At 34.0% G+C, this 25809-nt stretch overlaps 4 protein-coding genes across 5 annotated transcripts; 2 read left to right on the top strand and 2 right to left on the bottom strand.

Moving 5' to 3' along the window:
- The first annotated feature begins 397 nt into the window (after positions 1 to 397).
- Positions 398 to 3199, top strand: LOC106664525 (vesicle transport protein SEC20). Its single transcript, XM_014390319.2, has 5 exons — positions 398 to 620; positions 685 to 857; positions 2610 to 2720; positions 2788 to 2909; positions 2965 to 3199. The coding sequence occupies exons 1-5, from the start codon at positions 540 to 542 to the stop codon at positions 3150 to 3152; spliced, it is 675 nt and encodes a 224-aa protein (XP_014245805.1). The 5' UTR covers positions 398 to 539; the 3' UTR covers positions 3153 to 3199.
- LOC106664523 lies at positions 3200 to 8290 on the bottom strand. The gene is made up of 8 exons (XM_014390317.2): positions 7675 to 8290; positions 5810 to 6664; positions 4624 to 4671; positions 4424 to 4548; positions 4151 to 4370; positions 3957 to 4088; positions 3718 to 3897; positions 3200 to 3615 (listed from the first exon to the last, which is right to left on the bottom strand). Exons 1-8 carry the CDS (start codon positions 7981 to 7983, stop codon positions 3490 to 3492), a joined length of 1995 nt encoding a protein of 664 aa, XP_014245803.1. The 5' UTR covers positions 7984 to 8290; the 3' UTR covers positions 3200 to 3489.
- A 27-nt stretch (positions 8291 to 8317) lies between these two features.
- LOC106664524 (DNA-directed RNA polymerase III subunit RPC10) lies at positions 8318 to 12928 on the bottom strand. The gene is made up of 2 exons (XM_014390318.2): positions 12653 to 12928; positions 8318 to 8906 (listed from the first exon to the last, which is right to left on the bottom strand). The coding sequence occupies exons 1-2, from the start codon at positions 12788 to 12790 to the stop codon at positions 8721 to 8723; spliced, it is 324 nt and encodes a 107-aa protein (XP_014245804.1). The 5' UTR covers positions 12791 to 12928; the 3' UTR covers positions 8318 to 8720.
- A 75-nt stretch (positions 12929 to 13003) lies between these two features.
- LOC106664522 (structural maintenance of chromosomes protein 6) lies at positions 13004 to 25809 on the top strand. 2 transcript variants are annotated; one of them, XM_014390316.1, is made up of 20 exons: positions 13004 to 13172; positions 14887 to 15070; positions 15128 to 15320; positions 15382 to 15540; positions 15619 to 15866; positions 16814 to 16933; positions 16998 to 17128; positions 17196 to 17396; positions 17457 to 17653; positions 20544 to 20687; positions 20744 to 20931; positions 21094 to 21404; positions 21461 to 21734; positions 21892 to 22005; positions 22084 to 22274; positions 22335 to 22500; positions 25108 to 25221; positions 25306 to 25500; positions 25571 to 25701; positions 25763 to 25809. In XM_014390316.1, exons 2-20 carry the CDS (start codon positions 14891 to 14893, stop codon positions 25788 to 25790), a joined length of 3285 nt encoding a protein of 1094 aa, XP_014245802.1. In that variant the 5' UTR covers positions 13004 to 13172; positions 14887 to 14890; the 3' UTR covers positions 25791 to 25809. The 2 variants fall into 2 exon arrangements, with proteins under 2 accessions (XP_014245802.1, XP_024086328.1); XM_024230560.1 differs by lacking the exon at positions 13004 to 13172 and adding an exon at positions 13620 to 13695.

The raw sequence follows: 25809 nt of genomic DNA, 5'->3' as shown, positions 1-25809 counted from the left end.
TTTTTACCAATCATCATAACTTTTCAGTGTGTTTGGTTGATTCTGTTAAATTACAATTGTATTTTATTGTACATTCAAAATGGTGTTTATTTAATTTATAACAAATTATGATCCATCTGTGTGCTCATATTTTTTCAAAATTTATGACTTTAATCTTCCTTAACAGATTTTTTCCTGTGTAAGCACCAGTTGCAATGCATTTTTTAAAAACATTTTACAATTTCAACAACACAAAACGTATGCAATACTTAAAATAATTAATTTTAATAAATCAAGAAATTTCAAGAAAAAAATGTAAATATTAAAATGTCTAATAAATTTGTTATTGGTTTTGTTGGTCATTTTGGTGAACAGGCTAACATTGATGATGTACTTCAGGTGGGATGATATTTATGTAACCTCAGCGTAACCTACTCCTGACATTTTGTTATGTTGTGCTGTCACTTTAACATTTTAATTAATTTAGAATATTTACAATTAAAAAATATTTAATAATTAACGAACCTTTTGTCTGAAGTTAATCCGGAGGATATATAGACATGGAAATCGACCAGCTCTATGTGGACAAACTGAGAAATGACATTATTAAATGTGATTTGTCTCTAAAATCATTGATCCAGGTACATATCCCAATCCCAAATTTGGAAGAGACATTCAATATTAAACAGAGAGAAAATTTTGAAGGATATTTACAACTGTATGGGACCACTGGAAGTCTTAAATGAACTCAACGCTGATGGCAGGTCGAAGCTGTCTACGCTTCGTTATCAAATTGAAGAACTCGAAGTCTACGGAAAGGAACGACAGAATGAAGAGATCATATCTGATGCTGCAAACAGGAAGGAACAATACTTTAGGTGAAAAGGTTTGCCAATTGGCATACTAAAGTGACTTAAAAATACATAATCGATTGACATTGATCACCAGTTATCATGACCAGCCTATTTTTGTCTATCAGAAAAACTTTATATTTACTATCACTAGTGATCCACCACGGAAGTGGTGAAACGTGTCAGATAGACCAAAACGCCCAATCAGTCACCACGGTCCCTTAGATGTTGTTCAAAAATTAAATGTAGCATAATTATGTTAAAGCATATTATTTAGATTAGATTAGAAAAGAAGTTGGCTTTTTCACCGTTGACGGTTACCTGTTTTTGTTTTTTTTTCCTTTTCCGTTTTTTTTTGGGGTTCTTCTTTAAGTTTGGGTTTTTTTACCAGTTCCCAAAGCTTTGTTAAGGACTCCTGTGTGTATCCTTCATGCTTTTCCTTTCTCAAGAGTAGTTTCCTTTCTCAAGACAAACAGGGGGCATGTTCTGCTGCCTCTTTTTTTTCCTAGCAATATCTGCACAGGCTAGTTTGAGCCACACCGAGTCTATACATACTCTGGAGTGTACAGTGTCCAGTTAGCATTCCAAGTATTGTTCTAGTCCTAACATGCCTAAGTTAAGGAGTTCTGCAGTTGTCCATTTTTTTGACAAAACGATGTACTTTTTGGCAGGCCTATGTCCTGGGCTACATTTCCATCAAATGGAATTCTTATTTTTAACCTGCCTGATGGATCCACATTTTTGCCAATTTGGTATGTCACAAATCTTCAACTGTGGAGAACAGTTAACCCATGATCTGATGGGAGTTATTGGCAATTTGATACAGTGCAAAATGGTTCAGGGCCAATAGGTGTCTTCATTCAACTTTCTTCAACTGTGGATTTATTTTTAACCCATGATCTGATCGGAGTTTTTGGCAGTTTGGTATAGTGCAAAAGGGTTCAAGGCTGAAAGGATTATTGAACTTTCCTTGGCCTCATCCTCATTGACCCTCGCCATGTCTACAGGGCTCTAATCAATCCCAAATGACTGTACTTTTCCACCTATGCGGTAATTGCCATCAGTGCTGCATGGTCGACCGAGTAGATGGCTATTCTTCTGTTAACAATAGCTTTTTAATCATCTTGGCACAATGTTCAGTAGCCACAGTCTCCAATTGAAAGACAGTGTCATACCGCCCAATGAATTCTAGTCTTTGGTTTACCTCCATAAATACCAGCCCCTGACCAATATTTGGTTTTGTCTTTATACCAGATATAGTTGACATTAACTGGGAACCCTTTCTCCCAGTCTGACCTCCCACGTGTTTTAATTTAAATTTTTTAATCAACTCTGAATTCAGGGGTCATCGCATCAACAGGCATCCCCCAAGCAAATTATATAAAAATATAACTTATGATTTAAAAATATATTGGCATGTGCCTGTGTAAAAAACAGTATTTATCAGTTGTGTTCAATAAGAAGAACGAACTAACAATGAGCCTTAAAAGTTCAAAATAGACAATTAGTTATGCCATGGAAAACTTAAATGTACTTTTCCAACATAATTAATTATATATAAATTTATACAACAGCTTACAGCTTAATAAAAAGCTTTTTCACCCACCCACCTCACTGCCGTACCTAAGGGAGCACCATACCCCAGCCATTAACTAAATCTATCTTTTGGGAAATTAAAAACTTGTCATTTTGGTCGTCCCCTTAAGGGGAGGTTTGATAGTACAAAAATAATCTACTCTGCCTGTAACATAAAATAATTCTGATAATTTGTTTTTACAGCACCTTCAGCATGTTTAGGAAAGCAAATGTAGTGTGTATGTTGGCAATAGACAAGAGTGGGAAAGATGAACTTTTCCAAGTATCCAATCAAGGCACCCACTTACGACAAAGGTATCTTTTAATACCTTCCTAAAACTATTGAACGCCATAATTGTTGTAAAGTCTTAGTTAATTTCAGGCAGAAGAAAGATAAAGTGAATTTTTTGAAAATGTCATCTGGGATCACCGAGCAGCTGCTCTCGATCAGCAGGCACCTCTCTGACACGACGCAGTTGAGCGCCGACACTCTGAACACGCTCGGTATGTCCAATATTATAACGTAAAGATGATCTAAAAAGCTTTGAGTATTTTTCAGCCAACTCGTCGACTACGGTATTGGGAACGAATGAAGAATTACAAGAAACGAAAAGCGTCCTTTTTCAGTCAGGAAAATTACTAGCAAAATATTCAAGGAGGCAGTTTACAGATAAACTACTTTTACTCCTTGGCTTTGCATTTTTTGTTGCCTGCATCCTGTACATTTTGAAAAAGAGAGTATTTTAATATATATTATATCATGCTGTTTGAGAAAATAAATATTTATTATATTAGCTGGTTGTTTTTATTAATAAATGAAGTATTTTCACTTTTCTTCGCACAAATCACTTCTTAACTTATTAATATTTGTTATTAATCAATCCGTTAACACAAGAACAAAACAATTCATAATAGAATGTAAATTAACAGATAAGCACAATAATGTCATAAATACAAAAGTTTTTACAAAAATACACTAACATGAATTTATATTTTAAAAAAAATTTAATCTATATTATTTATTACATAGGCACTTTTTTATAAATAGATTGTTTTTTATTTATATTAATAGTACATTCGGGCATCAGCTGTTTTCCTCAGAAATAAGTCTTTCAAGCTTCGCCTTATGGTCCTTTCTACGCTTACACTTGCGACACTCCTTATGCTCTTGGTAACAAACCAAATGCACAACATTGCAACAAACTTGACACTAAAAAAATATTATAATCATGTTTAAAACAATAACAACAGTGAATAAGTTTTTCCCCCAGCTTACAAATGTTAATAATACGTTTGTCGAACATTAACTTACCCTGTGAGTATTATCATCAAATGGAAAAATCAGATCAGGCGATTTATCTTTGTTGTTACAAAGTTCACAAATGAATCCTTTCTGGTTGCACAGTTCGCATGATTTTATGTGTCTGGTTGAAAGGTGAACTGCTGTTTTGAGATCTGCAGTTAGCTTGCCTGTGTCCAAATCAAATAGATCCTGGCAGAAAATTTTAGGAATTTAGTCAATTATAAATTTTTATTTCATACGCTACTTACTGAGACAGAATACCGGTGAACGTGTTCGTAAAGGTACTCTCTTGGCCAAACCAACTGTTTAATGACATTTGTCGTGGAATCGTGACACGTCGACAAGTATGGTCTCATAAGATTAAGCTTCACCCTTAGTTTCTGAAAACAGCTAAAACTGCATTTCCACTAAACCATGACAGAACTGAATTTAATTTAATTACCCTGATATCATTTATCTGATCAACGGCAAGGTAAATTTTGGAATTTATTTTCCTTATGTCTAACAAAGGATGGTTGATTACATTCATGAGAAACGTTTGCGACGACGCACTAACAAAGTACTTATTGAAATCCCAGTTGTGGAGAATACGGGCTGGAATTTTCATTTGTACCCCGTTGAAGCATTCTTCACAATAGTAAAAACATGTAAAAGCACACACCCTAAAAAAACATGTTATAGACAAAAGATTTATTGCTAAAATTGTTAATTATACTTTGGCTTCTTGTGGCTAAGTCCGATCAGGATACCGCATTTTTTGCAAGTAAACTGCTGTGAATCTAAACCAGCCTCTTGGCTGATCGCTCCTCCTGTCAGTACTTTTAAAAATACTCTCATATCCTTAAGAAAATTTACATTGTGGTTAATCAAAACGATTGTTAATGTAAGATAAAAATATTAAAGACTGAAAATCACCTCTTTATTTAATGGTAATGTCGACTTATCTATCACCTCAAAACCCATCTAAAACAAACATGAGCTGAGGTTGCAACTAAAAGTTCCAAATGGTAAATTTATTGTTTTATGAAAAAACCGTTTAAAAAAATTGCATTTACTCAGAACAATTTTTAAACTGATGATAAACCGATGAACAATTTTCCAACTATACACATACAATTTTCAAATACACTCTTTTTATTTTAAAACATAATTTCTGGCATTTCCTAAATTGTTAAAAATAAAATAAAAGCTTAACTTCGCAGTATCATCGTGGGGTCCTTCAAGAATCAGAGAATGTTTGTTTTTGCACTTGTGATGTCTATGTTTTATTTACCCTCCAATGTATTCCTCTATTGGGTTTTTCTGAATGTAAAGAAATTATTTTTGTCAAATTCAAATAAAACACGTCATTGTTATTGCTAATTTTGCAGATAAAAAGATGCCTGGGCCTATTTAAACCTGATGGTCATGATGGTCCACATCATTTTTTTTGGGTTACATTGTTTTTTTCAAGTACAATTGTTAATATAAGTCACTTAGCCCTACTACTCGCACCCTAGTCCCTTATCCTTCGTCTATTTTATTACCCTTTTCAGTTGGTGAAAGTGTGCAAAATGGATTGGAAAGTTTCATTGATAGGAAGTAGAAAAAAAAAATTTTTTCTCGATAGCTGATGTCTTTCCTTTGTCTTGCAACAACAAAAATTATTTTACGATAATTATTTTTTTCAGATGTGATAAATGCAAGCGATTCGTATGTGGTAAACATTTGTTAGCAACCAAAAATGGGAATGTATAAATCCATCCACAACAGTTCAGGAGAAGTTAAAAGAATAATCACCTATTACTACTTAAATTAACAATAAATAAATAACCTAGAAAAGCAATTTTTGCCCTTTAAACATAAATCCTGTTAAATTATCCTTGTCAAATATCCTGACATATTACACATTCTGCTTCGCACTTTGAACATCAAAGTTAGAATCTATATCCTGTGTAAATAAGTTAAGAAAGAAAGCCAGAGGGAATTTGACAGTAATTGCAAATATAAATACATATAATGATAAGATTAGTTACTAGAACTACTAGTAGAATTACACTATCAAAATATTAACATCATGTTAAAAGAAAAAGAAAAATGTACTAAAAATGTTTAAACTTACCTCACTGATTTCATGTTTATTTGATTCGTCTAGTGACTCAGCAGAAGATGGTTCTTGACTGTCTAAAAATTCTCTTAAGCTAGATTCTTTGTATATTGCATTAGATCGTGGGTTGTAGTTATCAAGGATTTTCTCATAACTCTCGGTACTGATGTCCTTTACTGGTTCTATTTTATTTTCATCTGTCTCAGCAACGACATTAGAAGGTTCCTCAATTTGTTCAACTGTGTTCTCTTCTTGTTTAATTTCTACCTGTATTTTATCATCATCTTTCACCTCCGTGCTTATGAAATTTTCTGTAGGTTTAGACGATCCTTCATCGCAGCTTTCATTGCTCTCACTATCTAAATATTGTTTCTGTTCCTTTTCAAGGCGGGTCAGTAACGGACTGCCTTCAATCGGGGTATTTAGCAGTATTTCCAAAGCCTCGTCCTCGTCCAATTCAGAATTTGCAACTGCGGAAATGTCATGAGGTATCAGCTCCGAAATAGACTCAACTTCACCTGATAATGGTAGGTTCTTGGCGAGATCCAAGCCTGTGGACACGGGACAGTACTTCATCGGAGGAGTCCACAGCCCTGCCAACAACAAAGGTGCGTTCGGCCAATAATTCAGAATGGATGAATTGACTGGGAAAGAAAAGGCGAATTGTACTAGACTTTGAAGAATGTTCGTGGCCAAACCAATTGAGTCTAAGTCTCTTAAATATGCTGATTTCTTGTAGTAACGCGCCAAGCTTTTATTCTGCTTATAAATCAATTCCATGTAAGCGAGTAATGATCCATCATTAAGTGAAACTCTTAACCAAGCTCGAGAACGTCCTACATCGGTATTTATTTGTTTCATTTGATGCACCTGTAAAAAAGGAAAAAGAACTAAAATATTTTTAAGACTTATGTAGATAAACTTTAGAAGAAGCCAACATAATCAAATGTTATTTCCTTATCAATTTACTTTTTTTTTAAATATTTTACATGGAACATCTCTTGTTAGTAACATTACTACTAAAAAAGTTAACAAGAGATATCAATTTTCTTTATTAATATATGTCCCCCACTCCATAAATAATGTAGTTTAAAAAAAGGTCACAAAGCATAAGCAAAAATAAGGCAGAGTCTAGTTTGTTTATTTTATATATTTATTTCTTTAACAGGGCCACAAAAAAAAAATTTATATACAATAATACTTATAGGTAGAAAAGGTGTCTTTACAATATTGTCTCAATCAATTTGTGATCAGATTATAAGAAAATTTCAAGCAAGAATCTGGAAGTCAAAATCAGGAATGCTATGTAGCAAACAAAATAATCAAAGTGATATTTAGAATGTAACCAGACAGGTTGTGCAGTTTTCATTTGTAATTGCTTTAATACTGTTAATCTACATTTCCATTTACATAGGAAAACTACACATTTACATCACACAATGCATCAGTATAAAAAAAAAGTGTCGAAAAAGTGGTCAAATCAAGTTGTAGGAGGGCAACTGTGCATGAGTGAAAGTGCAGAAAACGAGAGTCTTCTGTATTTAAGTTGTTATTAATGCTGAAATAATTATGAAATGTGGTGAGGTGATTAACCAGTAACTTGACTGTCCCTATCGTCCCAGTTTAATCAGTCAGGCACAATTCAGCGGTCATTCTTCTGAAGATGATGACACGTTGAAAAATGCCTGAAGACAAAATCTTAAGGAATATGCAGATCAAGATGATCAAGCTATAAAATTTATCTTGATTACAATTTAGAGAGCAAAGAGAAAAAATAAAACAACTATTACATTATCTTAATATCTAAACTATGTTGCAGCTTGTAATTTATCTATTTGTTAATTTTTGTCACAAAGCTTTTTTATTTTTGGAATAATTACCTGTTCAATAATGTTTCTGTGTGTGAAGAGCAGCATTGGAGACCAGAATTCTGGAGTGGGCATCACGTCAGGGTCACCCATGATCGTAACCACTCTGTCCGTTATTGACTCCTTGATGCCATGGATAAAAATCGCCTCTAGAATCGTACAGAGTGAGAGGCCAGCTTCATCATTAGTAACATAAGCACCATCACCGTCTATTTTGCTCAATATAACATCCTCCATCCGCGATTTGAGCTCATTCGTCAATGATTCTTTTTCTGCTTTTTCCCTTGTCTTTGCAAACTTTCTCTCGAAAAAGGATTTCATTTTGACTTGTTAGATTGTGTTGGAGTAAAGTTTGGACTGTCGAAGTCAAAGCACTTCCTTCCCTGACGATTGAAAATATTCCTGGCTCACTTAAATCAACAATGGTCGAGCCTGCCCTGCTACTGTTAATTGTTCCTTTTATTTTATTTTCAAAAATCGCATCGAGTTTTGACCAAAGGTGTTTGAATTCTTGAGGCAGCAACGTGCTTCGTTCGTTGCTGGAGTTTGCACTAGTGAGCGCAATAGGAGAGCCAAACTTTAGCGACACCTTTTGTATAAAAGGGCATTGCGGGATTCTAATGCCAATTTTTTGTATCCCAGGATTCAAGCTCGGGTTCAAAACTAAAGTCCTTTTTAAGAGTACTGTAACAGGTCCTGGGAGCAAATCTGTTAAAAGTCCTGGTGGGAGTCTATTAATTTCAGCCCAGTTTTCAATATCACCAACTGAACCCACACACACCGCAATCGGCTTTGAAAGGTCTCTTCCTTTGAGATCGTAAAGAGCTCTCACAGCTTCAGGATTTTGAGAGTCAGCAGCGATGCCGTATATAGTGTCAGTCGGTATCGCAATAAGACGCCCCTTTTGTAACAAATCGACAGCGGTATCAACGGATTTATCACTGCCGATTTGTATTAATCTCGCCATACAATTTCTCTCTTGAAGGTTGGAGTTTCTTGCTGTCTTCAGGCCTTTCACATTATTTAAAAATTGAGGGAATCTCATTAAAAACTCAATTTTACTCTCTCCAGCGATGTCCGCAAGAAGCGTTGCAGCACTTGTAGAAAGTGGTCATTGGCTCATCAGCAGACCTCGTCTGAATCTGCATGAAGTAAGCCCGAGGATGGCTGCAGACTGGGCACCTTTCATCAGTGGCATCAACGTTTTCCCAGGCAGCGGAACCACCAAGAACGTCATCTATTTCCTACAATCAAAAAACAGTTTAATTATAATTTACACTTCCAATCAAACCTAATTTTTGAGATAAAATTAATCTTATTGTTTTTTTATAGAAACATATATAACATTAATTCTATAAAATGTTTTTTGCAATTATAATAATTTTGTATCAAACAAAATGTGGACCGTAATAGAATTCTTCAAAGTACAACTGAATAAAATTGAATCAAAAAATAAATAAACATTGATATAATACTGAAAGGTTAGTCATTAAGGGACTGCAGTGGTTAAGTGATTAGGGGGTATGTGACTTGTAATTGCCACGGTAATGGTGCTCGGTTCAAATTCCAGCCTAGTCCTTGTAAAAAGCATTTTGGACATTAAGCCCTCCTATATGAAAGAACTGAATCCTTTACTTTTTTAAAGTCTTTTCATTGCTCTAAATTATTTAGACACAATTTTTAAATAAAGAATGTAGTTTGTTTAACAGTTTGATGGTAAACTAACTGGGCTGTGCAATAATCGCAAAACAAAAGATTTACCACATGTGGCTGATATTGAATTATCAGTTCTTGTAAAATCCTTGAAAACTGCTCGATATTGCATATAAATCCATTTAAAAATATTTCCTCTAAGTATTTTTTCTTTGACCAGTTTTATTATAAGTATAACTGGACAAAAATAGTTGTCTCAGCAGATTATTGTTTAATGAAAAAAATGTTTTCAAATAAACAAACAAACCTAATACACCATTTAAATACCCTGCATTTAAAGTAAAATGCGAACAACTGAATGATGTAATTAGGAGTGAATGAGTAATCTTCTAAACTCTGACTATCTTGTTTTATATAATACAAGAAAGAAAAAGGAAATGATGATGTCTGCCCTCTGTGTTGTATGATTTGATAACAGTTGATTAACTGTTAGTGTAAACACCACCATGATATAATTGATTACAAAATATTTGGAAAATAATTTATCATCATAAAATTGACGATGAATGCTTATTTCTAATAGTTGGCAGAAAAAAAGTAAGAATTCAAAGGCAAAGTTTCTTTGCCTATTTTGCAATCTCTATGCATTTTTCACCCAGCATAATTTAAGTATGGCCAAAATGGAAACAAAAGAATGGAGACTAAGCAATGGTCAAATAAAGCCAGACATACAAGAAATCCAATACTAAATTTTGTAAAAAACTAAATGAGACAGCAGAAAATCTGACAAAATGAAAGGTAAACTGAATTGATTAAGGTTTTTAGTTGAGATGAAAAAAAGCTAATGGCACGAGCGGGATTCGAACCCACAATCTTCGGCTAGATACGCCGCTGCTCTACCACTTGAGCTATCGAGACCTCGATCCACTCGGACATCAACTTCCTATCTCAACCCATGAAAAATTAACTTTTTTTCATCTCAACTAAAAACCTTAATTAATTGTAATGTATTAATTGGTCAAGCGGACCGCGAAATTAATGAATTGAAGGTAAACTGAATTTTGACAGACCTTCCAAGCTGTTCTCTTTTGACTAACTTGTGTTTGCCATGCTAACAGTTCTGGGTTCGAATCCCAAAAGAGCACCGTGGCTTTTTTAATTGGCCCCTCAGTCATGTCATCCAATGGGAATTTGGACATTAAGCCTTCTGTATGACAGGAATTACATTACTATAAGAGCCTGGTCGCTTTTGTTCATCCAAACTCAAACATTCACCATGCCTGCCCAACAACAAAAATCAAAGAAAAAGACTGGTGAACAAACTCGCCAAAGGTGCTACACTCAAATCATCTGACTAGATTTAAGCAGATAATACATATGGAGTATACTACAAGTGGAACAGAACAAAAAGAAAAAACTAAGAATATAACAATAGCGTAAAATGCCAAGTCTGATAAATGGGAATATTTTAAACAGTAAGATGAAATTATATCCCTTGGCCAGCAAGCAGGATTGAGGAAAACTGTGTTTATTTTTTTTAAAAATCATTTTGGTCTGCCTATCCTTGATGTTTTGATTGGTAATATGCATTTCAGCATTTTCCCCACTACACTGGTTCTTATGTGTGTTATTTTTCATTCTCAATTACTTATCGGAGAATATCACAATAGTGTAAAAATGCCAAGTCTGAAAAATGAGAATAATTCAAACAGTAAGATGAAATTTTATCTCTTTACATCAGGCAGAATCAAGGAAATGAATGTTAATTTAACTTGGTCATTTTGGCCTGCCTACCTCAGTATTTTGGTTTCTCTTATTCATTTCAGCTTCAAACTAACTTCAGTGGTTCATTTGTAAGTTATCATTTAATTTTTTTTAGACAAATTATTTTTATAATTTAAAAGTTGAGTCTAAATTTTTTCGTAGTTTGTTTTGGTTAGTTATTGCACAATCCGAACAAACCGACTGAAGATGGCAAAAAGTTGAAACGTGTCTTAACGGACCAAAACAGCAAGAGTAGTAATACAAAATTTTCAAAAATGATCAAAATATTTAATCCAATTTCTAAAGAGAATGGGTATTTTATGGACATAAAGGCTTGGTCACACAAAACGCAATTTGCCGAGGCCGGTAGCGATCTGATCTGTCACAGCAGTCAGCATATTGAATACACACAGGAAGTGACAGAAGCAGCTCCAAGCCAATCAATCGGTATATGTTCTTTTTTTTTCTCATGGTAATAAATAATTTTTAATTTTTTATAATCCAATTTTTGCATATTGTGTACTGTAATGTCTACTTTGAGCTTGGACGAGGAGCAACTGCTCCTTCTTCTTCTTGTATTTAGTAGGAAAAGAGAGAGATGGCCGGGGAACCGAGGGGTTCAGCCTTGCAATTCAGAGAGTCGTGGTTGTGGAACTCCTTCAACCTGATGATGAGCATAGGCTCGAAATCCAGAACGTTGAAAACAACTTACTGTGAATAAGAACTCTTTTTTTAAAAAAAAGATAAGCTGGGTTCATGAAATAAACTACAGGCGAGAATGCTTTGAAGAATACCATAATCTGTGTCGAGAGCTTCAGTCATTAGGAAGCGGGCTTTTTTTTCCCCAGGCACTGCAACCTTATGGCTTAATGTACCTTCCCTAGTTCTATAAACTGTCATTTGGGTGTGTTCTATAGGTTTTTCAGTTTCCTCATCCATGATTATCGCTTGACTGCTCATCAATTTTGTGATTTCGTGCAACTAAATCATTTGTCGCATATCACCTCCCATGTGTCTGGGATGATACAGTCATGATCATTGGACTGCTGCTTGTCATGACAGAACGCATTTTGTGTGGCCAAGCCTTAAAGGTCAGTCAACCCACAATCTGGTTAGCTTTTAAGCTAGACTTTTTAAGCTTTAACTTTAAGCATTAGAGGACCGCAGTAGCCAAGTGTTCAGTGTGATACACTTGGATTTTAGACCCCAAGGTTGTGAGTTCAATTCTCACCATCACTTCACTTCCCCTACATTAATGCCACATTAAATACTCACCGTTCTATGGCTAATAAAGAAAACAAGGCCATTAAAAAAACGTTTAAACATTGTAGTGAAAAGGGCTGATCATGCAATTCTTTCACCCACATTGCTCACCCTACAGTAAATGATATTAAGTCGTTTGCAAACTTAGACTTTTATATAAAAACCAACTTAAATATGTCTGGAAAAATGAATTTTTTGCCTGTGAAAATAGTAAATAATTGAAATGATTAAAGATCATTTAAATTGGCATGCACAAATGTTACACTAATTAAAAAAAATATTAAAATATTTTTTAAAAAATCGAACCCACTTTTAATTTTGGATAAATCCTTTCCGAATTTCTCTTCGAGATGTTGAAAATATAAGGGCAGGACCTGCACTTGTACCTGAGATGCCCCAAATATTCTTCGACGATCAATATGCTGCTGCAATTTGGGCAGAAAAGCATCTCATTAAATATCTGAGCCGAGGATCTTCAGGCTGGGGGCAGATCCGTTGGTGGAAAGGGAAAATTCCGACTATCTAGGAAAATGTGACTATCTTCCGGGCCCTTTTGATAAACACATTCACATTCTGGTGGGCTCTATAACCTAAACAGCCCAATGACAAGGACGGCAGATGATAATAAGAAAACCTTTGAGTAGCCTTTTTAACCGTTTCCCTCGCTCTTGAGTGTGAGTCGGTTGATACTCATACGACAATAGAGGGAACATATTAACATAAGACTTCTCGGAATTTGAATCTTTGTGTAACATTAAAAACAATGTGAGACACAGTTTCTTGAACAGAGAGCGTCTATATTTTATTTACTGTATTCACAGCGCATTCAGGTAATTGACACATCTCAGAACTAATTATCAAACAGGTTTTAAAAAAATTAAAGCCTACAATTATTCATGATATAAGTCTTGTATGTGTTGTCACCAATCTGCCACTTAAAGAAAAAGTCCTTTGCTGGTAGAGAATTTAAGCTTTCAAGGCTAATTCTTGACATGAATGTCTTTCTGTATTTTTTGTTTAATTTGAATAAACAATTTCCTTTTTATGATTTGATTAATCGACAAGTTAAAGGGAGCAACTACATCCCCAAGGTATGCTCTTCCTATATAGTACTGTTCTTTTCTGTAGGTACTTACTACTTTAATATGAGGTTTATTATTGTTCTGATACTTTCAAACAACCTTATTGACATAAAAGTTAAGCCTTAACTCCTGGCATGAATATTTTTCTGCCTGTTGTGTCCTGTTTAATTTAAATAGACAACAATTTTCTTTTTACGATTTGATTAATCAAGTTAAACAGAGCCACTACAGACTCATGGTACTCTTTTGCCACATAGTACTTTACTTTTCTGTAAGTACTTACTACTTTAATATGAGGGTTATAATTGTTCTGACACTTTGGGACAACTTTATTGACATAACAGTTAAGCCTTAACTCCTGGCATGAATATTTTTCTATTTGTCGTAAGTTCTGTTTAATGTAAATAGACAACAGTTCACATTCACGCCAATAAATACATTCACTCTTGACTCTAGGGGCACAAAACTATCAGTATTTCATACTATAGGACAATTCTGTTTCCACCAGAACTGGACCAGGGGACCTATATAATCAATCGCTGCAGTGTTCAAGTACAATTCGTACACCCTCTCTATATAGAATCAAGGAATTGCTCGCTTCAACTATATGGGAACATCGACCCATTTTCCCTGCATGCCGGCCACCTTTATGTTTCGGACATAAAGGTGTCCATGTGTCAACTTCTCCTAGCCTATTCTTAATTGGGTGAGGATGACCCTCTTCTACAAGTCAGACCTGATACTTATTGAATTCTTGATATGTGAGAGCTTCTCTACCAGTCTGGCCCATTGACAGTCAATTTCTTTTAATAATGATTTTTATTGTTTTTTAGCGTTAGAAGGCTGGATCGTGGTGGTTAAGTTGAGATGTCCCGGCCTTAGCCGCCTTTTTGTTCTTGATATAACTCTTCGCATACATATTTCTGTATCTTGTTCTGTTTTAAATATTTTCTCACATTTCTCTAGCTGCGCTTAATTGTTTTAATTATTTATTTTTATTTTCTTCACTTTAAAAAACCAAAAGTGATAGGTAAATCACTGTCAGGTTCTGTGCCCTTCTTTCCTTAGTATTTTCAAAAGAACCGAATCTTGTCCACAAATAATTTCGGATGTAAAGTGTTTGTTTTTTTATTCTGCGGTGTCTAGTGTTTGTGTTATTGTGTGTACTTTCGTTGGGCCAAGTAGAGAAACAAAAGTTCTTTATTGACAAAAAAACGTTTTTAATAACAAACTTGGCCTAAATATTTTGTTGTAGTTTTATGTAGTTATATAGTTTTGTTGTGTTATGAAATAAGTGTGGAAAAATAATACCCAAAAGAACATTTTCCCTTTCTTTTATAAATTCCACCTGAATATATTCAAAATTTGCTTCTTTGATGCTCTTTCCAGGCTATTGGGTTTACATTTTTAATTATAAAATTTAGTTGTTTTAAGATTTATAAAATGATTTTATTGTTTCTAGTTCAATGGATGAGAATTTAAATTTGTTAATGGATCACCGACAAGTCCATGCAAATGGGAAGAGGGAAAAAAGTAAAAATGCAAAGCGTACAAACGACGCAAATTGTCCTGATGTCAATTCAAAACGGCTGAAAGTGTCACATTCGAAAGAGAACATCCCTCCTGTATTATCTACCACCCAACAGGTATTTTATTATATATATATAATATTATTATTATTTCAATGTATGTTTCATTTCTAGAAACTATGTGGCAAAATCAGAAAAGTCCATCTTGTAAACTTCATGTGTCATTCCAACTTTGAATTTAATTTTGGTGATAAAATTAACTTCATAAGTGGTAAAAATGGAAGTGGGAAAAGTGCTATTTTGACCGCTCTTGTAATTGGACTTGGTGGCCGCACTGCTGATACCAACAGAGGGAAATCGTTTAATCGTAAGCACATGCTAGATTATTTAATCGTTTCTTAATAACTAATTTTTCTCTTTTCTATTAGAACTGATTAAGAGTGGCCAGCACAAAAGTACAATTGAAATATCGATGTCAAATGAAGGTTTACAAGGGTTTGAACAAAGTAAATATGGCAATGACATCACCGTTATAAGAAACATTACTGAAAATGGGTCATCCAGCTATAAGCTAAGACTTGCAACAGGTACTTCCAAGAAAAACACCGTCATAATATTATATCCAAACGAATAAGAGGTTATGAAATGTATGTTTTTATTTACAGGTTCATTAGTTCCTTTAAAAAGTAGCGATTTGAAAATGCTTCTTCTCCGGTTTAATATTCAAGTCAGCAACCCGCTTTGCATCCTCAATCAAGATACATCGAGAACATTCTTGAAAACAGCTACACCCAAGGAGTTGTATTCTTTGTTTAAAAAAGCTACACTTATTGAACTAGTGTCTGAGCAGATTTCCCAACTAAGAAATGAACGAATTCCTCAACTGAAGGATTTAACTGAACGAAAAAAACAAGTAAAAACATTGAATATTCTAATCAATCATTCAAGGACGTGGGTTTTTTATTTTACCAAATCTTCAAAATTCGTTCTTTTATTAACATGTTAACTGTGTCCTATGCCTGTCCATGGTAGAACTCAATTTTCATGTAAAATAGCTCTCTGGTACTTAAAAATAATGTATATGACTTTTTTTATTGCTTTATCCAAGCAATATATGATGCAAAAGTTGCATCCCTGGCAGCGTTAACTAAATGAAGTAGGCAATTCACAGAAAGTTTATTAAATTTATCAGCTTCTTTGTTGCCCCTCTGCTTTTTGTACCCTGGTAGATAAATGTAATTTTGTTGTTTTCTCCAAGTCTGATAAGGCCCGCAGGTGAACTGAAGGAAGAGTTTAAAATAGATAAATGTAAAGAAACAAATCATGGCATCCAGAAGGGCAGTTGGCAGATGCCCATGTTGCATTTTACGCAATGTATTAAATAATAAAAAATAAAATTTAACTTTGACTCAAACTAAAGGGTTTATAAAAAGTATCAAATATAATATCAGGTCTAATTGTCAAAGGAATTGATATCATTATCTATAACCAGTAAACATTTTACAAACATGCTCTTTATTGTTGAAAAAATTTGAAAAACATTAAAATCAATCTAAAATAATTAATTTTTTACAGAAATGTTCTTATAACTGATTGATCTTTTCAGTAAAGAAAAGAAATATACTATAAAACGTCCACAACAATGTTGAAGCAAAATTTTTCTAAAAATTTCTTAAAGTTCATATAGTAGTTTTTAGAGATGAATGTCTTAATATTTCTGTTGACTTTTTTTTTGAGCACTTTAAAATAAAATAGAAGTTTAGGGGTAAATGTAAAGAGTCGTTCTTTTACATTTTCCCATTTACAAGTTTTGGACTAATATATTTTTATATGGATGTAATAAACTCAAATTAATTCTAGGCAGCCACTGATGGTTCCAGGGATATATTGGAATATCAGAAGAAGCTCGAGCTCTTCATGGAATTTCAGAAACTCCTTGCTGAAGAGAGAAATTTGCAGAATTGCTTATATTGGTCTTATGTAATTAAAATAAAAACTAATTTTAATCGACCAATTTTATTTTTATTTTTTTAAAATATTATAGGTGAAAGAGTTGGAAGAACAGTTTCAAGAAGTTCAGGCTCAGTTTGAGGAGAACAAGCGAGTCATACAGCATCACAAGGATAATCTTGATAAAGCAGAAAGCCAACGTGAGATACTCACAACGAAAAATGAGTAAACAGCTTATACTCAGTACAATTTTATCGTCATAAACAAATCAATTATTTGCTTCACTTTCTAGGCGTTTAACAAATGAAATAGAACGGCTTAAAGAGGACTGCGAAGCCAAAGAAGTGGAGAGTACAGGGTTCCAACAGAAACTATTATACCACAAAAGTTTGTTGAATAAGAAAAACAACGAATTGAACACGTTAAGCAAGCAGATTGCAAACAATAGAAAAAATTGTGAACGAATCAGCGAAGAAATTAAAAACAAGAGCAAGTCGGTGAATTAAATGCGAAAATTATTTTTAAAATTTTACTATTATAACAACAATTTTAGGCGTACTGAAGAAATAAACGAGCAAATGGTTAGGATTAAAGAAAAAATAACAGAGCTGAATACAAGGAAGGTTGAACTGAAAGCGGTTAAACAGACGACTGACGTACACAAACAGCAACTCCAAGACACGCTGAATGAAACTTGCAGTAAGGTTGACAATCTGAAGCAAACAATGTCTAATTTAGAAAGGAACATAAGTAAGTTTCTACAAAGCACAAATATTTAATTATTTCATCATTGTATAACTTTTGCTTGTAATTAAATAAGAAAAAAACACATTAACACGCTCTCAAAAAATGTTTGAAGTTTTTTTTACAATTTTGAATTCACTCTTAAGTAAAATTTTGCTAAAAAATTGCCTTTTTTAGATTTATAAGTATGTCATTCCAGAATGATGACTATATATGGGGAAGGTCAGGTTAGGCAAACCAGCAATATACATTGTGTACTCACTCATCTTTGCATATGCCTGTCCATATATTGTGAAAAATTGACTAATTGTATATTTCTACTAACTGAGACTTAATAAATATATTAATATAAAATATGTTACATTACACAATTACACAAATATATAAAATATGCTTTTAAAGCATATTAAAATAAATAAAATCTGAATGTTTGGTTTAAAAAAAAAAAAATACTATTACAATCAACTCTTGATAACTCAAATCTCAGGGGGAAATTAAAAAATTCAACTTATCAAGTTTTTTGACTAATCAAGGTTCAATCAAGGGATAGAGATGGCTAATCCACTCACTACGTCATAGTTATCTATTTTTTTCTTCTTTAAATTGTGGCTAAGGTGTTTGACGGAATTTCTTAATGCCTTCAACTACCACTTTAATAATTTTGCATTTCTCCTCCACGCTTAACGTCTTACAATGATGTTTCACAGACATTTTTTGTACACAAATGAACGAACGTGTAAACCAGAATGAAGTGGGGGGAAAAAAAAAAATGAACTGCCCCATAAGCGTGATCTACTGATGGTGTACTAAGTGCTGTTTGCTGTAAGACTTAGGGTAAACAAATAATGCTTGGGCTTACAAAGAAAATTCATCTAATCGAGGTTTTAATTTCAAAATGTTTGACATATAGAGGTAAAAACAATATAGGAAAATGAGAGAGATTTGAAAAAATTTGTATTATTAAGATTATTTGGAGATCGTGAGGTGAGGTCTGGTGTGACGTAGGTTTTAGAAAAACATTTGCTTTATCATGCCAATGTTTTGATCTTTATTGAGATCATCTTCAGCGCCTGGGATTTATAAACATTGTTTCAATTTTGCAAATANGGAAAACGTGAGCTAAGGTAAATTTGAAGGGGGGGGGCTTACAGCAAATGTAGCGTTCTTTCAAATGGTGTAATTGGATTTGTTGAAGTTTCAACATTTTAGAAGTTGTAAGAGTTTTTATGTGGTAAGGTAGTGAAAAGTTGAAAAAACATAAATTGACTAATATCTTCAAAATAGAGAACTTTCCGAAAATTTTCTCCTGAGCATTTTTTGCTCTAAACGAAGGGAAGAATCGATTCCCAGAGTTTCGTTAGAAGGAACTGGGACACCCTGTACAATAATAATATTTTTAATATATTTATTTAATTATTTTTATTTATCATTTTTTAATATATAATTTAATATATTTTTTCAGTTCTATTGCACTAACAACTTAATAATAATTGTTGTAAAAACTTTGATTAAATGATTTTGGACAGAACTAAACCTTGGTTGAGAATAATTCACATATCTTTATCCTCCTTTCTATTTTAAAAATTATACATATATATACATATATATATATATATAAAATTTTATTTTTAAAAAAGAATGAATTTATACAATGCTAGAAAATGTTAGATTCAATCAAAGTATATGCACACACTCAAAGTGTTTGTTTTTTGTGTAGATGTGTCATTCTTGTGAATCGAGTGCCAGTGAGAATGTGAGATATTGCTATTTTATGTTTATATATGTTGGATTTTGAAGGGGTGGGGAAGGAAGTTGAGAATAGAAAGACATTTTTATATGAAGAGTCGGCCTCTTTGAGGCGAAAGGAACCGGCCACAGGAAAAAATGTGCGTAATGGTTCGGCCTGATAATCCTTTCAGGATTATATAAAATATATATAAAGGAAAGTCAAATTGTTAAAGAATTGGACTATGTAGAAATGTTTTATGTGTGTAATGTGACGTATTATTAAGTTATAATTAATTAAGGTTTTTAGTTGAGATACAAAAGTCAATGGCATGAGCGGGATTCGAACCCACGATCTTCAGCTTGATATGCCGCTGCTCTACCACTTGAGCTATTGTGACCTCGATCCTCTCAGACACCAACTTCCCATCTCAACCGCACCTTTTGAATTTTCCCTCTTTTTTGCCATTTTTCAAATGTCGTGTAATCAGATTGGATTCTCGACAACAAATGAAATGGCCACAGAAAGCTTTAGTGAAGTATACTTCATTTTCAATCATTAAATTCACCAATTTCGTGGTCCGCTTGACCAATTAATATATTATAATTAATTAAGGTTTTTAGTTGAGATAAAAACATATTATTAAGGTTCGAGTTATCGAGCGTCGACTGTAATTACAAATTCAGTGATTATTTCTATATGTACTACTTATTAACAGTCACTTACTAAATTATTTACAAAATTCATATTCACTGATTAGTCATGATTAATATAAAAAAAAAGAATGTAGATAATATAAAAAGAATAAGTAATAAAAAATATACCAAACAAAAGGCTAAAAAGATGAACAAAGAAATTTCTTTGATTATATCTTGATTATACCTTCAAATGAAAGTATTTTGGAGAAAGAAAGATTTACCACCAAGGGAATGTATTCCACAACAATATGATAAAAAAATTACCTATTATAGGTTTTTTTATTGTAAAAAATGATCAAAAAGTAAAATTACTGTATGAAACCATCTCGATTCGGGAAAAAACTCAACACCTTACAACAAGCTTCAGGGGTTTTCTAGAAGAGGTCCATCATTCTGGAACAATGTCCATACATTGAGTTATTCCAGGACAGCGCCTGTAATGAACTTGTTAATAGTAATAAAAATTTTCCAGATTCTAAAATGAATTACCTCCAGCACTTGAAAAGCACAAACAACAAGTACAGCGTTTTCGCCAACTGGATGCCCCAGCTAATACAGCAAATTGAATCCGTTTACAAGAAAAATAAATTTATCAAAAAGCCTGTCGGACCACTTGGTACTTTGTTTTGATTTTCTCAAATCTTTGGGTTTGTTATAATTTTTAATTTTTAGGTCTTTATATAAAAGTGAAAGACAAAACATGGGGGCCGTCCATTGAGAGCTTTCTGAGTACAATGTTTCTTCAGTCATTTTGTGTTGACAACTCAAAAGATTACCAAACACTCTCAGCAATAATTAAGAATCTTAACATACCAAATAAACAGATGCCTACACTATTTATAACTAAGTTCTTTGATCAGGTAAGCTGCTGTGTTTTATTTACTCCCTACTTCATATTTATAATGGAATTATTAAGGTGCAGTTAATTGATTTTGTATTTCTGTTATATCCTAATTTTAAGAATAAGTAATTGTCGTAAATATTAAACATTAAACTAGGCAGTTAATAATTTTATTTTTTAGGTTCATGACATAAGAAGAACTGAAACAAAGCATAACATGTATAGCAATCTTCTGCACACTCTTGAAATTTCAAACTCAGTTGTTGCAAATTTGGTAATCGACCAGTATCAAGCAGACACTATCCTTCTGATCCCAACAAATAAGGAGGCCCTACCACTCATGAGTAATGGAAAATCTGTACCACATAATTGTAATATGGTGCTGACAAAAATGGGTGATATGATATATCCTTACCCGAACTTCAGTGCGTATGCAGGAAAGGTTGCTCCAACGGCCAGATACTTACACAACAGTACATCAGACACGATAAGGTACGATTATAGAGCGACACATCTGGCATTGTCCGAATGACGATATTTATTCTCAGGGTAACGACTGTCGAGGTTGAGACGCTCAGTAAAGACTTGAATAAATACAAGGTAGATATTCAGGAGCTTTATCAAAAACAAAAGGAACAGAAAAAAAACCTAGATACTGCCTTGAAAGAAAGTGATAAAATTAACAGGCAGATTGTCACCTGCGAGGAGAAAATAATCGACCTTCAAGAGAACGAAATGCCTGTTAGCTATAATGCTAATGTTTTGCTTGATGATCTTGAACACAGAACAAAAGTCAATGAACAACTTGAATTAAATTTTGAAGTAAGTTGTAAATAAATGTTTGAAAAAAAATTTCTTAATTGTTTAAAAATTAATTTTTTATTATGACAAATGCTTTCTTATTAATGTCAATTTTGATTTACTAGTTTGAGCATAAATAACTTTAAAATATTATCTTTAAAAATGTTCCCTCCCCTAGAAAATCAACCAAGAAAAAGCCCAATTAAATAAACAATGCGAAGAAATGGAAGGCACTAGACAAGAACTCGAAGAGATTCAGAAAAAATTCTTTCTTGAAATAAAATCAAAAGAGGTACTTATATTTTTAACAAAATTGAAAATCAAAATTTTGTATTCGGTTTTACATTATTAATTTGAGACAAAATTTCAGGACAAAATCAAAGAGAACAAGGTGGAATTAAAGAAGTATAACTTGAGCCAAGATAACTACCTTGAAGTGATAAAGAAGCAAGAAATGAGGGCTCAGTCTTTTAAAGATAAACTCAAAAAGATTGATGAAGAACTAAAAAAAGCTAACGAGGCTGCAATGACAGCTTGTCCAGAAAGGGTAATATCTGAAAGGTAAAATGCCCCATAAATATAAATATTTGTAAATGGTACAAGTTTTTGTTTGTGAAATAGCTCAAAAGTGGATCTTGAACTTCAACTAAAAAAGGTCATGGCTAGAATAGCTGCGATGGAGAAGCGAGTTGGTCCAAAGCCGAAAGAACCTCAGAGTCATAGAGAACGGCTGGCACAGTTTGAAGAAGACTTAAAACAGGCAGTCGAGTACAAAGATTTTTGCAATGTATGTATTGTTTGCTTCTTCGATCTAGTTAAAACTTTTATTTTTTCATGGAAATATTCCACCGTTATTCTCATTTCTAAAGCTCACAAACCACCCAACCACATATCCTCTAATAGACCCATCAGCCTTCTTTCTGTAATGTGTCTAATTCTCAAAAGAATCATTTTTAGTACTCATAATCATTTCCTTTCATTAATTAGGCTTCAGTCCACATCATTCCAACAAGGTTTCAGAGTTGTCGACACCATATTCTATGCTCTAGAGAACAAAAAGTATTACTTAGATGGAACACAGGCTTTTTGATAGTGTCTGGCACCCGGCTTGCTTTATAAACTTTGTAAACGCTTTCTACCCATTCGTTATTACCTTATCTTGAAATCCTATCTAATTGACTGCTGCTCAGAGTGAGGTGCAACAAGTTCTTAGAAATAAGACCTCAATGCCATCATCTCCATCTATGCGAACAATGTCGCAATTTTTTGCTTTAACTCAATTCCTATCCAACCTAACAGCAATATTCAAGAACTCCTTGAGCTTATCGAAAACTGGTGCAAAAAGTTGACAAGACTGAATGAAAAAAAAATGTACTCAGTGTATGTTCACACACAAAACAGCCTTGTCATTGACTGTACATCAACAACAAAGATATACCAACTTCTACATGTCAAATACTTAGGTCTATACCTAGTCAGCAGACTGACATAGAATCCACACACAAGACTTACAGGTGGCCATTCACAATCGCTCCAAGCAGTCCAAACGGAGTGACGCCTTACCAAAAACCACGTCAATGACAAAACTGAACTGGCGTGCCTAGCTGTGCCGAATATTCGACCAGTCCAAACTCCATCACGCCACTCCAAATATCTATGGCACGATGACGGCATGGCGCGTTTGTGAATGGGAAAACCTGGCGTGGACGGTGGGGATTTTGGCGCGCTGGCCTGGTTGTGAATGGGAAAACCTCGTTTTTTTGACGCAGTCTCTGTCTTTCTGCCACTGAGCAAACATCTCCGTCGTACATTCTCAAAAATCAAAAATGTTTATTCTTTATTGGTAATGATATCCAATCGAGATTTTATTGTTGAGGTGATTGAATTGTTTGAAAGTTTACCATTTTTATGAAAGTGGTGGAAAATGATTATATTACCACGATAGAAATAAAAGAAATTCGATCCTCAACCAGTTGGTCGACATTTTCAAAACAAAGGAAACAAATGCAATGAGATGCGGTATTGATAACCCATAACAATGATCAGAAATCGTAGTAGAGAATTCTTTGTAGTTCATCCCTGTAGCAAGAAATCGTAATGTGGTTGCCAACCTTTCATGTAGTGATGATTTCTCTCATGACTGTCTTTTGTTTTCTAATCAAGGAGGTAACAAGCTGGAGTAAATATAAATAAGACATTAATCTTTTTTTGTAAGGTTTTGGTTGAAATGAAAAAATGGTGTCACGAGGGGATTCGAATCCACAGCATTCGGCTAAATACGCCGCTGCGCTAACCACTTGAGCTATCCTGACTTCGATAGTTCGATCCACTCAAGCATCAATTCCCATCTCAACCTACAACCTTTCGAATTTTCTCTCTTTTTGCCATTTTTTGGTGTCGGAGAGGATCGAAGTCACGATAGCTCAAGTGGTAGAGCAGCGGCGTATTTAGCCGAAGGCCATGGATTCAGATCCCACTCGTGGCACTAGCTTTTTCATTTCAACCAAAACCTTACAAAAAAGATTAAATAATTTGGTCAATAGAACACTAAATATAATGAATAAATAAGACGTTTCATCCATCCTTAAATAGTTCTTCCAATCAGCGGGTTCAAGGGAAAGTTCTTTCATCAAATTGATGTGGGTATTACGGCTTCTGTTCAGGAGCCACTTCTTACACCATTTCCTCTTTGATTTTTTGCTTTTAATATGTAAATAAACAGAAGAGTAGCACAAGAGATCGTCATCCATTTTGAGAAGGTAATTCACTGGTTGACGTTTGGAGCGACTGGCTGTGGAGCGGTCGTGAATGCCCCCTCAAATTTCAGGCACTCCAAATGGAGCTGTACGGCTTGGCACAGTTCCATTTGGAGTAATCGTGAATGGCCACCTTAAGACTTAGACAACTACGAAGACTTCTAGGACCAAAATCCATACTAACTGTCAACACTAAACTAACTTTATACAAGACTTATTGCAACCACTTAGGATATACAGAGTGTAACTGGGGTTATGCCAAGCCATTCAACATTCAACGCATCCATCTTTCTGATCTAAAGTCCTCAGACTAACTGTCAAAGCAACCTACTACATCACTAACCTCACTATCAACAACCTCAACATACCTTTTGTTAACGAACTGATCCAATCCCGATTCCAAAAATTTCACACTAACCTCTTGATCACTAACCCTACTGCTCAAGCCCACTCTACATTCCCATCTCCTTCACGTTGAGTGCCTGCGTCGGCTGGTTTCTTATAGCATGTGTATTTCAGGTGCAGCGCTTGCATTCGTGTTAGTGTTGTGACCATGTGAACAAACATTTTGTGAAAATGTTCGTAATATGTACTAATATATGTAGGCTAAAATAAAGCCATTTAATTTTTTTCCCCAGCACTTGGAGCGACTTTCCAACCTGGTAATGGACAGGCTACACCAGTTAAAACAGTATATTGCTAGCAGCACTAGGCAGGCCTTCAAGACTATTATAAGAATGAGAAAATTTGTGGTACGTAACCCGATCACAACTTTTTAATGCATTTAAATAAATACAATTTTCAATAAATAAATATTTTTGTATGGTTTGATTTAGGGCACTCTGAATGTTGATCACGAAGAAGAAACATTAGCTATTCAGTTAAGGTCAGATCCCAACTCACAAACAGAAACCGTTATTACTACTCTTTCAGGAGGAGAAAGGTCATTTTCCATGGTCGCCTTTATTATGGCGCTTTGGAACAATATGGAAAGTCCATTTTTCTTTATGGACGAATTTGACGTATTTATGGTAAATATTGGTAAATATGTGCATTGCATTTTATGTTATTTGGCTTTAATTGATTTTTATTTTTTTCCAGGATGAAGTCAACCGTAAGCTTATTATGGAACTATTAATGACACATGCACGCTCCCGGCCTGAGAAGCAGTTTGTCTTTCTCACGCCACATGCCACTTATGAAAAAAATGTTACAGATATACAGTTTTTCAGGTATTTAAACCTGCTTGTTAATGAAATGTAATTTTGAACTAAAACTTTTGTATTATTTCAGGATGGATGATCCCCGAGAAAAACATTGATTCTGACATTCAGTTTCGA

This window comes from Cimex lectularius, unplaced genomic scaffold (genome assembly GCF_000648675.2).
Source record: "Cimex lectularius strain Harlan isolate CLEC.00 unplaced genomic scaffold, Clec_2.1 scaffold13, whole genome shotgun sequence".
Taxonomy (NCBI): domain Eukaryota; kingdom Metazoa; phylum Arthropoda; class Insecta; order Hemiptera; family Cimicidae; genus Cimex; species Cimex lectularius.
Note: the sequence above shows the minus strand (reverse complement) of the source record. Positions and strands in the feature narration are given on the sequence as shown.